The 17,167-nt window shown below is 45.6% G+C and overlaps 1 protein-coding gene across 1 annotated transcript in view; it reads left to right on the forward strand.

Annotated features, from left to right (window-relative positions):
* Positions 1–10,935: 10,935 nt before the first annotated feature.
* FOXO1 (forkhead box O1) overlaps positions 10,936–17,167 on the forward strand; it is an 89,961-nt gene continuing 83,729 nt past the window's right edge. The window contains exon 1 of the mRNA XM_023621529.2: positions 10,936–11,958. Within this exon, the coding sequence (XP_023477297.2) occupies positions 11,311–11,958 (648 nt within the window). The 5' untranslated portion in view covers positions 10,936–11,310. The remainder of the gene's footprint in view (positions 11,959–17,167) is intronic.

Below are 17,167 nucleotides of genomic sequence, written 5' to 3' on the forward strand. Positions count from 1 at the left end.
TTGAGACTCTGGCTCTCAAATTAGTGCTTTATTTACTTAACTGTCTTTCTGGGTTAGGGCCCTTTAGCTCCTCAGTGGAATCTGAAAAATCTAACCTAAGCTTTGGAAAAACATAACTGTGTCCATGTGTTAGTTTGCCAGAGCTGCCATCACAAAATCCCACAGACTGGATGGCTTAAACCACAGAAATTAATTTTCTCACAGCTCTGGAGTCTAGGCGTCCAAGATCAAGGTGTCAGCAGGACTGGTTTCTTCTGAGGCCTCTGCCCTCAGCTGGCAGGTGGCCTCCTTCTCCCAGCATCCTCACTTCATCTGTCCTCTGTGTGTGTGCGTGTGCCCCGGTGTCTGTGTGTCCAAATGTCCTCTTCTTGGAAGGACTCCAGTCAGATTGGACTAGGGCCCACTCCATCGGTCTCATTTTAACATAATCACTTCTTTAAAGGCCCCGTCTCCTAGTGCAGTCACATTCTGAGGGTCTGGGGGCTTCGATATATGAATTTGGGGGTGGAATTCATCCCATAAGAGTCAGGTTCCTCAAGCAAAAATAAATCTAGATGTGCTAACACCAATCGAGGAATGCAACAGGTATCACTGAAGGGAGTAATGGGAGCTCCCAGAGAGCCTGGGAGCAGTCTGACGGCTGGTGGCTAATAGTGGGAGTGCCATCACGTGACCTCGAGTAAGTATGGGTGCCAAAGTACACTCAGGATTTTAAATTGAGTAGAATGTCATAATTGAAACTTTCCCCTATCTTCTCTCTTCTGCTCTTTCTCAACTGGCTAAGAGAAGAGGGAAAGCGGTCCTGGGGCATAGAGGGAAGTGTGTGGACTGAGTTCAGGAACTCATAGTTCAGGAACACTGATGTCTTCGTTGGGTCCCACTCGAGAAAACCCTGTGAGGTTCCCTAGGAAACAAGAGAGACTATTTTAAAGGTAGCCAAGAAGGTCCTTGCTAATAATGAACTTTTGCATCTTTAAAAGTTTTGGGGTAACAGTCACATTACAAATTCTCGCCTTGACTGTGTAATTTTAGCAACTTCTTCTGTTTATTTCAGGTCCTCCTGGTTTCTAATTTAAGAGGTTTCCATGGTTCTCATCAAGTTGTGTGTATTAGTGACTAAATTTGTTGTATGTTTTAATTGGGCTGTGAAAATAATGTGGCATTTACGATCTTTTAATAGAACCCTGGCATGTACACATAGGAATGTGAGCATGTATGCACACACACACACACGCACACACAAGCTGACACGTGGTTTTACAGTACAATTGCCAAGAATAACTAATCTAGGAATAAGGGCAGAATCTGATAATACGGGTGGTGTTTCTTGTTAGAAATAATTTGTCTACATGAACAGACATGAATCCTTTCTAATCTTAAAAGTGAACGTTAAAATTAAGCTACAGCCTCTTTCCTAAATGAGTATTTAAATAGTCTTTAAAAACAAAATCAAACCTAGAAAAAACGATCCAGGGCTTAGAAGTCATTTTATTCCAATTCTCTCTAAGTAGAATATTTATTGTTGTTATCCTTGTTTTCTATGTTTCTCTTTTCTTTTCGTTTCTTTTGTGTGTGTGTGAGAGCTAATTTTGTAGGGCTTTTCTGTTTTCTCTTCATGAGAAAGTCACTTGTCTCCAGTTTCTATGTTTCTTAGAGGCAACACCTGACCCTTGCAAAATATATTGGGGCATCTGAGTTGGTTTAGTTTTTAAGAATTTTACCCAAAAAAAGAACCACAGAAAAGCAAAGAATACACTGCAGCAATTCTCTTTTGCAATTATTTTAGAGAAATTTGCTCTATTGTTACAAGTTGTTGTGCTGCTTTCTATGATAACATTATCTGTTAAGTTCAACCTGCCAGTACCATCATCAGCTAACCTCCCCAAATGAGTCAGCCAACTTTATTTTTAACTGCTTTTTAATTGTCTTCTGAGACTATCAAGAATAATATGAGGATCTTTCTTTCTTTCTTTCTTTCTTTCTTTCTTTCTTTCTTTCTTTCTTTCTTTCTTTCTTTCTTTCTCTCTTTCTCTCTCTCTCTCTCCCTCCCTCCCTCCCTCTCTCTCTCTCTCTCTTTCTTTCTTTCTTTCTTTTTGTGAGGAAGATTGCCCCTAAGCTAACATCTGTTGCCAATCTTCCTCTTTTTGCTTGAGGAAGATCATTGCTGAGCTAACATCTGTGCCAGTCTTCCTCTATTTTGCATGTGGGATGCCGCCACAGCATGGCTTGATGAGCAGTGTGCAGTTCCACACCTGGGATCCAAATCAGCAAGCCATGGGCCGCCAAAGCAGAGCGCAGGAACTTAATCACTATGCCACTGGGCCGGACCCCAGAGAGGATTTTTAAAGCCTTTATAGCAAAGTTGTGGTATATCAGACCATATAAAAAGGTGGATCAAAGGTTCAGAATTCTCAAGTCATTTCCATGTAGTTTTTCTTTTAAAACTCAGCTGTAGGGCATGGATAGGTAGTAAAAGTCCCTGAGATTTGAGACTTTTCCTAAATTCTTCCTATGACATTCCATGAATATTATACACTTTATCTCTGAATTCACAAAGAATCAGTTGGTTTTGGGCAACCGATGTTCATAACACTCCACCATGAAGGAGCCATAGTATGGTTTAGAACAAGGACCAGTGATTCAGAAATCACGTATTTATCTAAGTTAAAGTAATTCGTACAATAACAAAAACCTACCCACGAGGTTGTACCAATGTCAGAGAACAAACATTTCATCCCTGTTTCAAAGCACTTTCAGACATTATCTTAATCCTTACAGTACCTCTCTGAGGTATGTAGGTGGCAAGTCATACCAAGATAAAAATTCAAAATGCAGAATAAATTGAGCGCTACTTAGGGAATGAAAGAGCTCCTAGTTGATGATGCTTTGCTGTTTTTCTGCCTTTGTTGGAAGATTCATCAGTGATTTCTCTTTATCCTATTTTGCACATCGGGCCAGCCTCACAGCATACTTGATCAACGGCTCCCATGATCTGTAAGAGAGCCACTGTTTCCACAGCCCTCTACTCTCAGCAGCCTTGGCTGGAGACGACTGAGGGACACAACGGGCTGTGCTTTCGCAGCCAGGTGGGGGCATTCTGCGCCTGTCTCCAGCCGATTTCCCCAGGCTTTGTCAGGCTACTAATATGGCTGTGTTTATGATGAAAAGTGAAAAATCAAGTATCAAATAGACAGCTATTAAAGAAGAGAGACAATATATTTGGATGATTAACTGATTTTACTTGGTTGTCACACAAAAGTTGGCATTAATCTTCAACATCTGCTGACTCTCACATCAACTGACTGCAGTGGCTAATGTTCAATGGGGTCATTAAAACTAGTATATCTACTGGAGATGGGAAAGCACCGAGGAGAGGAGTGATTTTCCTTTTGTGATTCATTGGTAATTTAAACTGTTCCTGGCTGAGAGGAAGGTAGCCACAGATAAGCATTCTGACTAATACTGGCTTGTAGTCTTGGCTTGTAGAATCTGCCTATACTTCTCTGTAATGTGAGGCTGAAGGATGTTTTATTCATGCCATTTTTTTCTCTTTGTTTGGAGAGGAAAATTGGTCCTGAGCTAGTGTCTGTTACTGATCTTCCTCTTTTTTTTCTTTTTCTCCCCAAAGCCCCAGTACATAGTTGTGTATCCTACTGGTAGGTCAGTCTAGCTCTTCCATGTCGGACACTGCCACAGCACGGGTTGATGAGCCGGCTTGATAAGTGGTGTGTAGGTCCACACCCAGGATCTGAATCTGCAAACCCCGGGCTGCTGAAGAGGAGGGCTCGAACTTAACCACTTGGCCCCTATTCACACTTTTTTATGAAAACTGGGAGCATTGAGCCATGATCCCATCCCTTAGTAAGTTTTTCTAAAGGTGCTTTAAAAATATTTCTAGGATTTTGTGCTCACTTGGCGGGGGAGGGGGCGGGGAGCACTTTTCAATTCACTTTGAGGTCGACTTCAAATAGAGAGGAACACAAGGGTTTTGTTTGTTTTGCTGTTAATTTTGTTTATTGCCTCATGAAGGTAAACCTTATGGCTTTAACCAATCCCCAGCGGGTTCAGCAACAGAGCTGGATTAAACAGCGCTGGAAGACGGCCTCCCATTGGAACTGTAAATCTATGTTAATTTTTCTAAGCTAATTCCAAGCTTCTGAAGCTCAGATGAGGAAAGGCTTTTGGATAAAAATCCAATGCTAATCACTTTCTTTGGTGGGAATAGAGCTCAACAGAGCTGTTGAACTGGTTCAAAATGTGCCTTTATTCAGGATAGGGAAAGCTCTATCTGGAAAGAGTTCCAGATAATCCAACCCTTCCGGAAGGGCAGGTTGCTCTTATTGTATATGGTCTGAGGCTGTCTGTTCACATAAGCAAGTGCTAATGGCTTGGAATCCCCCACATCATTTGTGTTATACAAATGCAAACATCAGCATTATTATTGTTATTTATGTTATATATCTAGGCTTCTTGCATTAACATAAAGTGAACTGGTTTCAGGCAGAGCTGATTGCTGATAATGATCCATCCCCGCCCCCACCTTACCAACGCCCCCCCCCCACCCCAAATGCCCAAATGTCAGTTTTCTGGAAAAAACTTGAATCATCAAATTAACCCCTGGTTAATTTCTAGTCCTCTAGAAAAATCCCAACATTTTAAGGAGGCAGAAGGTGTAATATCAAACAGGAGATGAGTTCTGGATTTTGATAACGGTAGGTTTGACTCTGATTATAGTTAGATAAGCTTCTACATAAGACCTTAGGTAAGTTTCTTAGCTCTTTGTACCTCAGTTTCAATTTCTGTAAAATGTGAATCATAATAACTTCTACATGATTGGGTGGTTTTGATGACTGATTCAGATAAGAGCTATGAAGTGCTCAGTCCATATTTACTGTTGAAAAAATAGTTGCCTTTATTAACATTGGAGCATAATGAAAATAACTTTTATGAGTATATCCTGAATCTGGGTAAAAAGCGACTTATGGTTTAGAACTGAAAACATTTTCAAACAAGAGATATATACTTATATTTATCAATTTATATATCATTTTCTTTCAGATGGTATATAAATCTGAAAAAACAGGAGGACGAGATCTCACCAAGCCCAGTCTTGGATTGTGGACAGTTTTCCCAGGTTGGAGTCTTGCTTCTAGAGTGCAGGCATGCAGTATAGCTGTCAAATGTTCTGTTTTCAGTTTGTTGTTCAAACACAAAGTTATTTAAAGTACACACAGCATCCTACGAGACAAATCAATTTTTCCTCCAGCACCATCTCAGCGATCAGCTAATTAGAAATTCCATTTTTAAATGTTAAACCTTAGGATATAGAATATTTCAGCATGTTTTTAAGGCTGTATTTACCACAAAATAGAAACCTGATATCCTGGAGAAATACTCACTATTCATCTATGCTCACTCTCTGGCACAGCCAACTTTGCATATGGGTGGGCCGTGTGAGTCAGCCAAATCTGAAATTTGATAAACTCTTACCTCCTGTTTTTACACCATAACTGACACAGTCAGTGACTATATGTATCATATTAAAAACACATGTACTCTAACTACACAGTCATTACCTCTTGTTATTGATTTTTATCAACAAATGACAAGCAACATGGTTAGTTACTATAAAATGCTAACTGTTTCTTCTTCCTTCATTCTTCTCTAACTGTCGCGGACTCTCTTAGTGGTTTGTTTACAATCATATTTGACTCCCTTTCCCTACTATAAGGTTATGGAAATAGGGTGATTTGATTTAACAAAACTGATTATTGTAAGACAGCAATTAATTCTGACTGCTTAACTTGAACATTTATACATATTAGTTTTCTGAGTAAATAAGTAAAACGCCTTGTTAAACTTCCTTTCTGCCAAAAACCTACTACCATCTGTGTTCTGCATGGCAGCACTTTCTTATTTAATACGTATGTCCCCCTTTTTTTGGAAGCATGTTAAAAGCTTTAATATGACATGAAACAGAAATAAAATAGTGAAAACACATTGTGTTTCAAGCATGAATGTGAAATTCAGATTTGTGACATTCAGAGACTTTGGGATTTCATGTGCCATCCATTAATTTGATGGCAATTCTATGAGTCCTCAATGTTAGAAAAAAATTTTAGTTGTAACGTGTATGCAATTTAGGAGTTGGGAGAGTTATTTTATTGTCTCAAAGACAGTTAAAGACCTAGTATTTGAAATAGGTTGAATTTCATCAAATGGTCTGAAAACCTCTAGTTAGATAAGACAACATCACGAAAAGCAATGCAATAGAATGCAAACAGTTTTGGCCTGAATGCTAGGAGGTACCAAATCTGGTCCCAGCGCTTCACTGACTGTACAGCCTTGCACACAGTGTCTGCTTTCTTACCTGTAAAACAGCAGTTTGTGTTAGATCAATAATGACCACCTATAAATCCATCACCCAAATACAACCACTGCTCACATTTTTAATGGCAGTAAGACCTTCCAACTTTTCAAATACTGTATCACTAGCACTGTTGCAATCTCATTACAAATGCTTTGTCCAGATTATTTTAAATGACTACGTAAGATTCTACCTTACACAGATATGCCATTATTTATTTAACCATTCTCTCTTCTTGGTCATTTAGATTATCTACAAATATATTTTAGTATTCCTGTAGAGACCCACAAGTCGTCTCTCACTCACACTTAGAGTGAAGGAATAGAGTTTATGGAAGCTGACCATCAGTGGCTCTACACAACAGAACTAAAAATACTGAACATCTGGTTCATGACTTGCCCAGTGCTTCTCTCCAGTTATAGATTAGTAAGCACCGTATTTATTTGTGATAGATACATCATCTGAGGTAGCTCGTGTCTTTTGTGCACTGGAGCAAGATCAGCCCAACCCCAAGGCCTGGTGACCAGAGCTCACATTCCCAGTGCCTGTGGATGGCTCATTTATTTAGCTTGTCTACCTTATCTTCTTATTTTTCTTCAAAATGGTGACAGTGATAATATTTCCATTTTCTCCTGCCTTAGCATTCCTTGTATGTATCAAATAATTTTTTTGCATAATTCTTCCATATAAATATTGTCAATATGCATTGCTGATTATTTAAAGGCGACAGTCGTAACTCTGACATCAAACATCATCTAAAGGAAAATAAAATAAACTATGAAGTCAAGGAATTTGCCATCAAAACAATGCACTCTAAGATGCACAGCACCTGGCATGAACACAGAAGGTGCTCCATAAATACTTGCTGAATGAATGACAAAATCCAAAGGAAATTATCCCTCAAGAAAAATGAATGACTACTTCTGATATTACTATAGCTACCTCTTAATATGCCAGCTTTTAGGACATTGGTTTAAAAACCTGAAGCTGTGTGTTTTTCAGATTATTATTGTCTCTGGGCAAACCGAAGACAGGCTGTTTTAGGTTGATAGCAGTACCTCCTAATAAATTCAGACAAAATACTGGAAATGGGCAGTTATTGGGGAAAGGGAATGTGAAGTATGAAGTTGAGTGTCGTGACTAAAAAATAAGTAGCCAGACTTTTCACTTACCCATTGAATTGCACTTAAATTATCTATTTGGACAAAAGTTTAAACCAGAGATGGGTGTGTTGGCGGTGAGGCGTAAATGCAGAAGTTTCTGCCTGAGAATTGATCAAAGGGAACCATCCCTCAGTCTTCCTGTCAAAGATGATGCAATAATTACCCTGAAAACCAGGCAGAGGAAAGAAAACCACATTGGTTTGCGAGATGGCCTTTGTGAGGATAAATTGCCCTTTTCATTTTAATTGTCTTTACCTGACACGAAACATTTTTCTTCCTAGTTTGGCCACATACACCAACGAATAAGTGATAATCATTAGAACAAGGCTTCAAAGCAAACGGCTACCACAAAAAAATACTGGAGAAAAGAAATGAACTTTTTCTCTTAAGCAGAACTGCTGTCAACCTACATGCTTTGGCATCTTTCAGAGAGAGAGAAAACATTTACATTTTTGACTGAAAAAAACAAAACCACTTCTTTTGTAATCTTCCTTTCATTATCTTACCATCACTATCATCTTTTTGTGTCCGCTTTTTTCATCTTTTAAATCAAAACTTCGTTCAGTTCAATGGAGTTCTTCTAACTTAAATTTAATAAAATCTGTGGGATTGACTGGAGAGAAATACACCACAAAGTTTTATAGTGGTTGTTGCTATATTGGCATTACAGAGTATTTATAATTTTCTTTCCGTGTATCGAGAAGATTATTGACGGGAGAGCAAGAAATCAGAGCTCCAGCCCTGGCATCACCACTTTTATTTGTGTGACTTTGGACAAATCAGTTAGCTTCTCTGTGCCTCAGTTTCCCTCTCTGTAAACTAAAGGGGCCAGCAAGGTGATCTCCGAGTTTACTTTCAACTTTAACATTTTGTGGGGCTAGCTGAAAAGAAGGGTTAGCTTGTTACAACCCTTATGGAGGACAATTTGGCAGTGTGTCTCAAAATTACAAATGCATTTAACTCCTGACCCAGTGATCTCTCTTCTGGAAATTCCTCCTATAGATATACTTGTACAGACGCAAAATAAGTTATTCAAGGTTATTCATTACAGAATAGCTTGTGATAGCTGAAGGTTGGAAACAAGCTAAATGTTCACCAGCACCCTATGGTTCAGTAAATAATACACACGGCCGCATGGTAAACAGTTATAAACCCCTTTTAACATACATTTAAGATTTTTTTTGAACTACGTGTCAGGGACCTCCGTGTTGTAGGTACTCTGTGCCTGCTTCAGGTTAAATTGAAAAAAAAAGAAGAAAAGCAAAGCAAACTATGATATTTAAAGAAACGATTAGGCAGGATAGCCCAGAAGATTTTAGGGATCTGGGTGAAGTCTGTAAGAATAACCCCTTAAAGGAAACACTCTCCGCCGATTCGGGCCCTGAAAAACCGGAATTGAAATGAAGGCAAGCCAAATTTGCAGCTGGCTTCCTTTGCCAAGAATGATCCACTAGGGCACCGCCTATTTGCAGGGTGCGGCCGTCTGAATCGGGGGCTGCCTCTGCAGAGCGTAATCGGAAAGGTTGAGGGCAGCTGCCCTTCTACGGTACGGCCTTCCTTGAGCTTATCATCTGGGTTACTGAGGTCCCCTAGCGGCTGGAAGAGGAGGCCCGAACTGTCCAAATTTGACAGTAAACGCAGAGACCACAAGAGGAGGAGGCTGGGAACCAAACCTATCTCCAATCCTTCATGGCCACGACCCCCACCCCACGCATCCCCGATATCAGTAGGAAGTTGTCGTGGATTCTGAAGCGGGTTCTGAAGACACAGGGGTATGGACTAGGAAGATGATATTAAGAATGTACAGGAAGAAATAAATCTCGAAGTCTTTTCAAAAGTCTGTAAAAGAGGCCTATTTTCTTTAGATGCTACCGTTTCTACTGAAGAATTACCTGTAAGAAAGAGAGAGGATCTTTTTTAGAATTGGGAGCTGTCATTTTGGACAAGATATTTGAAACCCTACTGTCAATCTTCCATCCTAAGGGATCACATCCCTCTGACAGGAAATGCCTTCCATATTCCTCCTAAATATGCAAAAGGAAAACAAAACAAAACTTGAAAATTGTTTCTTCTGCTCCCTGAGACACAAGGGCCATTGTCTGTCTACCTTTGGCCCCACGGATCTCGACAGGACGTCCTGGAGCTGGAGCCCAGACGGGGAAAGGTGGGGTGAGGTGGGGGGTTGATTGACGCACGCGGCAAGCAGCCTAAAGGAACCTGGGGGTGGGGCAGGACTGCGTCCCAAGGCTTTGGTCCAGTCTCCTCTTGAGTTTTTACTTCTCAACACCTCATCACTTCACAACAGCAAAGAAATCACAAGCAAACAGTCAAACTTAATCAGGGGTAAGCAATAAAGTGATAAGTTCTCGCTACATGCTCTCCTCCAAGCCCTTCGCCACCGCCCCCGGACTGACTCGTGGCTAGAGTCTGAGGCTCCCGCGCAGGAGCAGAGGTTCCCACAGCGAGCAAGAGGTCTAGGATGCCTTTGGGTCTGTGTGTCCGTGTGAAACGGGACTGTCTTCTCCGCGCCGAGCCCCTTTCCCTCATTTCTAGCCTTTTAGGTCAAGAAGACAGTGAACCCGGCTGGGCTGGACGACTGGCCCCGGGCGAGACCGAGCGGCAGAGACTCAGCTCGGGGGTGCCGACAGGTGGGCTCCGGGCGCGGGGCGGCGGGGAGGGCACCCTCCCGGCGGACTTGACCGCCAAAGCCCCGGAGCCGGGGGGCGCGTGCGGCCCGCGCGGGGGCCGGAGGACTTGACAGATCGCAGGAAAAGAAAACAAAAAACAAAAACAAAACCCCTCGACTCCCCCACGTTTCTCCGCGAAGAAATCGTGGGTGGAGCCGAGACGGGGGCGATTAAGTAGAATTCCAAGAGGCCGCCTCCGCCCGCCCACCCAGCGGCTCCGGAGCGCGGAGCGTCCCCGGGCCCCCGCCCCAGCCGGCTCCGGGCCGGGAGCGGAGGTCGAGGCGAAGCGAGCGCCTCCTTCCACCCGGGCTTCCCGAGTACTCGGATCTGCTCCTCCGTAGTAAACAAAGTGTCGCCGCCGCCTCCACGCTGGTTTGCCTCCTAGCAATCAAAACACTGAGAGGGCGAGAGACTCACAGAAACACTCGAGAAACACCAGAAAATAATAACAGAGATCCAAAAAAAAAAAGTGAGTGTGTGAAAGAGAAAAACACCCCACTACCCCCCACCAACCCACTGCCGCCTCCCAGTGGAAAACCGGTCCCCGCCCCGGCGGGCGGCCACTGGCTGCTCGGGTCGCGGCGCCGCGCGCTCATTGGGCGCGCGAGCTGTCAGTCAGGGGCGGGCCGGCGCGCGCGCCGCCGCGGGCGGGGGGCGGTGGCAGATCCCGTAAGTCGGCCGGCCGCGTAGTCGCTGCCGCCGCAGCCGCCGCCGCCACATTCAACAGGCAGCAGCGCCGCGGTCGGGCCGCCGGGGAGAGCGAGCGGCCCGCGGCGTCCGTCCGTCCTTCCGTCCGCGGGCCCTGTCAGCAGGAGCGCGGCGCCCGCGCTGCCCGGGCCCGGCGACTCTGGCCTGCCGTCCCGTGCGTGCACCGAACCCGGAGGAGCCTCGATTTTGATGGACCCGCGAAGTTAAGTTCTGGGCTCGCGCTTCTACTCTGCCGCGCCTTCCTCCCGGTTTCTGTCCGCTCGCCGCGCCGACCTCGCCCCCCGAAATCTTGGACCGGCTCTTCGCGCCCCCTCCCCTTGGTCCCCGGGGCTGCGCTGTACCCCTTCTTGGCTCTCCTGCGGCTGGGGGAGGGGCGGGGGTCACCATGGCCGAAGCGCCCCAGGTGGTGGAGATCGACCCGGACTTCGAGCCGCTGCCCCGGCCGCGCTCGTGCACCTGGCCGCTGCCCAGGCCGGAGTTTAGCCAGTCCAACTCGGCCACCTCCAGCCCGGCGCCGTCGGGCGGCGCGGCCGCGAACCCCGACGCCGCCGCGGGCCTGCCGTCGGCCTCGGCCGCCGCTGTCAACGCCGACTTCATGAGCAACCTGAGCCTGCTGGAGGAGAGCGGGGACTTCCAGCAGGCGCCCGGCTCCGTGGCGGCGGCCGCGGCGGCGGCAGCGGTGGCGGCGGCGGCGGCCGCAGCTGCCGCCACCGGGGGGCTGTGCGGGGAGTTCCAGGGCCCGGAGGCGGGCTGCCTGCACCCGGCGCCGCCGCAGCCCCCGCCGCCCGGGCCGCTGTCGCAGCACCCGCCCGTGCCCCCCGCCGCCGCCGGGCCGCTCGCGGGGCAGGCGCGCAAGAGCAGCTCGTCCCGCCGCAACGCGTGGGGCAACCTGTCGTATGCGGACCTCATCACCAAGGCCATCGAGAGTTCGGCGGAGAAGCGGCTCACGCTGTCGCAGATCTACGAGTGGATGGTCAAGAGCGTGCCCTACTTCAAGGATAAGGGCGACAGCAACAGCTCGGCGGGCTGGAAGGTGAGTGGCCTCGGGGCGCACGGCCAGACCGGGAGAGGGTGCGGGACCCCTGGCCCCGCCTGAGGTCGCGGTGGGGCGGATGAGGGGGCGGCTGTGCAAGGTTGCTTGGCCTGAGAGAGTGGCGCACGCCGGCAGCGCGTGCAGGGAGGGGGCGAGAAGTCGCAAATGTGGGTGGTGGGCTTGCCTGGGAGGCGTCGGGGGACAGGAGTGTGTGCGTGCGCGCTCCAGGGAAAGTTGGAGCGCGACGGGGAAGGCTCGTTTGGGAACTAAGGGAGTAAGAAAAAGTACGCCAAGAAGTGGACATTAGGGCGGGCAGAAAAGTTCGCCCGTGGAAGGAGAAGGGGGTTCCCTGGAAGCCGCTCCCCCACGGCCCGCGCGGACTCCTGCCAGTGCTCCTTTTCCTCCAGGACTTCGGGGCTGAGGGCGGCTCCTCCGTCCCCGCGGCGCGCGTCCCCCCAGCCGTGGCCGCGCCGCGGAGCCGTTTCCGCCGTGCCGGGTGGGGGAGGGCGCGGCGAGGGGCATCGGAGCCTCGCCGCCGGGGACCGGGCTGCAGGTGGAGGGGACAGGCAGGGCGCCAGCCGGCCCGTGGGGGCTGGGGGCGCAGTTTTGGGAGGCCGATGTGCCTTTTGCTTTGTTTTGATTTTATCCGAAGTGACCTGGAGCGCAGGGGCCCGGGCGCGCCGAGCCCGAGGTAGCGCATCCAACACGTGCGAAGGGGCGGCCACCGCCTGCGGAGCGCCGGCGCCCGGCGGCGCGGGGAGAGCTAAAGTTCAAGTGTGACCCTCGGCGTGGGCGTGGGCGGGAGCTGGCGACGATGAGGGAGGGGCCGCGGGCGCAGGAAGCGAGCGCCGTTAAAGGGCCAGCGCGTCCCGGCCGTGCGCTGCTGCGTGAGGCCAGCGCTTCTCTACGCAAGGAAGTGCCCCCAAACTTGGCCTTGCTCTCCGTCCGGGGTTTTTACTTAAGCACGGAGAGGCTCCCCTGGGTGACCAGGGCTCGGGGTGTGTGTCCTCTCTTTCTCGCCTTGCCACCTCGGTGTTATTGAGCACAGAGGTACAGATCCGAGGGGTAAGGCAGGGGGCTTTGTGACAAGTGTTTTGGGGGAGTCGCAGTGGAAGTGCGCATCGAGAGGACCGGCAGGGACCTCTTGCCTCGGTGGAGGACTGTCGATGAGGCGCCTCTGGCTCCTTCTGTCTTGCAGAGAGAGACCAGGAGAGACTCCCTGTGAGGGCGGGCACATCCCTACCCCGAGGCAGAGAAGGCCCCCGGGCCCTCGGGAGGACGGGCTCTGGGGAGGCTTATTCGGGGTCCCTTCACCCTGCGGCCTCCTGAAGCTGACAGTTTCTTACTGTCACAGGTGGAGGGATCTGTGTGAAGGTTCTCTAGTTGAGCCAGATTCCTTCCTCACCCGTCATCTTGCCTGTAGAGCATAATAAAGATTTATCTTTGTTGCGGAATTGTTATACTAGGGTTGTTTTACATATACTGCCATTCCTGTGGTTAATGTGTGTCAAAAAGGTTAAGTTACTCACATCGTATTGAAGTTCCTGGAGAAGGAGCCAGGATTTTATTTTTTCCAAAGTGTGTTTTAGAGTAAAAGTATCACTTCTAGACTCATTACCAGGCATTACATGCAGTTTTACGAAGTGTTTCGAAAGGTAAAGTGCCTCCTTACTTAAAGCTCGGTGTGTATTCTTGTAAGTCACAAAATCAGGATCGTCTGCCAAAATCCAATTTGACTTAACATTTAATTTAAGTACTTGACTTACTTGCTCATCTGTCAGTCCTACTTGAGCTCTTATAAGCATTTGCCATTAAAAAAAACCCTTTTTTTTTGGGCATTCAAAGTACAGTGTGTACTTACACCATTCTTTTACGTCCTTGGAAATGGATCCAGCCTACTTCAGCTTGCTGGAGTGCCTTTCTTTAAAGATAGAGAAAGGCAAAGTTTGGGGATTATTTTTGGTTTTGCCTCTCAAATGGCCTTGAATCAGGTTATTCTTAAAGTAGGAATGTAACTTACACTTTAAAGATTTAATGTTTTTTAAAAAAATGGATTCTAAGGCCAAATCATCCTCCCAACCATTTTTATTGGGTTCTTACTCGTTCTGATTTTTTTCTCCCCAAATGCAATTATAATTTTGTTTTTTAAAATTTACTTACCAGAGCTAGAAGGTCTAGTAAGTGTTAGTAAGGATTATCTGTTCAGAATTGGAGGCCCAGTGGCAGCTGCCAGTGGAAACCTAGGGGGGCTTTGGGAGGGAGCAGGCTGCCATTCTCCAGTGGGTAAATGTTTCAGGTGTGATCAGAGTCGGTTGCTGCAAGTCACATTCCAGCAAGTGCATTTTCACTTTGAGTAAAAGGGTATTTTAAGAAGAAAAGAAACAACCTGAAGTGTTCTAACTCATAACTAGTCTTCTGATTAGCGATTTCATAAAAATGAGTTACTTGTTAAAACCGAGTTTCATTCTCAAGTCTGAAAGACTCCACTGTTTGAAAGATTCATAAAAGGGAGAAATTTTACTGTGACTCTGAGCTTAAAAAAATCCAATTCTAAAATGCAAATCAACCCAAACTTAACTGTTTTAGTACTGAGCAGAGGCTGCTTTGGAATGAAATATTTCCTATGATTTACTACTACTGAGAATTGACCGAATCTTTAATTAAATGTAGTTTCTTGTGCTTTACTTCCTGGGGCCTGCTTGAGAGTTTGAAAGTTATTTGCATAGGACAAAATAGTTGGAAAGCTGTTAAAGAGTTCAAAAACGTCTAGTTCCTTAAATACTGGTTATATTTGCATAATATGCATCTTTTATTTGTAGGGATAGTACGTTAAATCTGCTTCACACTTGTTTTAATATTGGTTAGAACTGTCATAAGGTTACACACAAAGCAGAAGCTACGACTTTTTGGAAAACCCGGGATCTTTTAAACCATGTACAGTGTTTATAAATAGTGAAACTTCATTTCCATGACCTGTTTTATTCACAGAGAAAGCTTTCTAGAGCTTGGGAATTAGTATTGTGAGCTCTGGCTCTGTTTTTTTTTTTGATGGCAGTTTTGAGTTGACTTGTTTTTTTTGTTTTGATATTATAATTTGGAAGACAAGTTAAAAGAATGCTTCAACAGTAAGACAATGCTTGTTAAATGTTTAAATTGTTTTATTGTGAGAGCTTACACATTATTTTAGAATGAAGTTTCTTTAATTTGGTTTATGAGCTGACAGTGCATTTTCTGGTATTTTGAAATTCACGTCTATTCTGTAATATGGGTTTTTAACCTGAAGGTGAGTAATTTGGCCACAGAGATCCCATGGCAGGAAGATGGCTGCTTTCTTGCTACAGTCACTTTTGACTTAAAGAATCCTGGTGAAGCCAACTTCTAGTTTGTTGTTGAATTTACCTTAAAGAAAACCTTTTTTCATAGTCGGGGGAAAATTTCAGTATATGTGTTTGAAGAGAGCATGAAGAAAGAAAATGGGTAAGAGGCTTATGCAGCCCAAGTATCTTATTTGCTAAAGGCTGAAAGTTATGTGAGACTGATGTGAACATGTCTTATGATGAAATATTTTGCTCTGAAATTCCAAAATAAATGTCAGATATGAGTACCTTAATTGCGACTCCTAAGAACTTTATTTTTATTCTACCTATGTTTTTGTGGCAAATCCTCGGGGAGATGTGGCCGGAGGGGTCCCCTCTATTTTTGAATGATACGATGATACTCAGCTATTTTTTTTTAAGTGGCAAATATTTGAATACTGGAAAGAAGATATTTTTAATTCTCATGTAAACTTTGAAAAAGGTTGAAGTTTGTTGACATTCTCCCCCTCCCTCCTTCCCCCCCCCCCCCAAATTACTGAAAGGCTGTCAATCACATTGCCCGCGGACAGAAATATTGCTCGATACCCTGCACTGCACAGGGAATCTTTGAAGTGGACATTTGAAATGAGGATGAGGGGAAAGAATACTCACTGGTTAGTTAGAATCCCTAATAGGCTGGAAACTTTTTGCCTGTCTTTGTGCTCTAATCTTCCTTCATCCAAGCTCCTAAACTGCAATTCTGTATGACTTTCTAGGAGAGCAGCTGCCTGTATTTGCCTAGAATTTCTTTGGGGAGCCTGAACTGTTTGCGTTTTTCTGGAACACTCTGCCCTTGGAAACTACCCAGTACCCTGGCATCATGGGAATTTACTCGGTCAGTTTTTGTGTGTGTGTGCGTGCTGTAATTTTGGGGCTTCCTGGAATACTCTTGGAAAGGCAGTATAAACCCCATGGTGATTGGAGAGGGCAAAGGAGTTTGCCGTCGTAGGGAGCATGGAGTGAGCAGAGTAGATTCAGCCCTGCTTCTCTACCGTTCAAGATTTACCCTGGGCTTCATAGGAACAACTTGGAGAGACTTGCCTAGCCCCCCAGGGCCTCCCTTGGGTCAGATAACTACCCTTTTTTGGTGGATACAAAATTGTGAAGTTGATGTGGTTGTTTCTCAGTGGTGAAACAGAGAGGACCAGATGAACTTGGAAAAATGTTTACTTTCCGTGTCTAAGAGATAAAGGTTTGTATTCCAATGGATATGCTGTATACAAATGTGCTAAAGCATGGAAGAATTCAGCCTTTTTGCTAATTCCTGATTAGGGCCAATAAAACTCAAGTCAGTGGCACAGAAGTTTTTTGCGGCGAATTACTGCTTCTTATGTGTGGTCATCTAAGGAACGTATGAAACATGAAAATACATTTTTGTATACTGGTGATTTTATATGGTTCAACCTTTTTAAAGGTCCCGTGTGTCCCCCCCCCCCCCCCATGGCATCCCACTTTGCTCAGTCTACCTGTGGTTTATCACCTAGTGGATTAAGCAGTGTGAGTACTGAGTTTGGGCTGAGTTATTCTCACCACTTGGAAGACATTTGGGCCACCTTCCTTCCCCCCCCCCCCTTTTCATCCTCATATAGCTTTTGATATAAGCTGAAAAAGAAAAGCAAACCTTTAGATTAGAAATAAACTAGAAAGCTAAATTTACAGTCCCTCTTCTGTTTATTATTTAGTGAATTTTCACCTTCATGCATTGCTTAAATAAGGACGTAAATTCGACGTGTGTCCTTTATTTCAGGCCATATATATTACAGAAAAATAGTGAGACAGGGCTGCGTGATGAGTTTCTGTAGCCCCCAGCTTTGGGTTTCTCATGAGTGCTGAAGGTGCACTCTTTATGGTCA

This window comes from Equus caballus, chromosome 17 (assembly GCF_041296265.1).
Source record: "Equus caballus isolate H_3958 breed thoroughbred chromosome 17, TB-T2T, whole genome shotgun sequence".
Classification (NCBI taxonomy): Eukaryota; Metazoa; Chordata; class Mammalia; order Perissodactyla; family Equidae; genus Equus; species Equus caballus.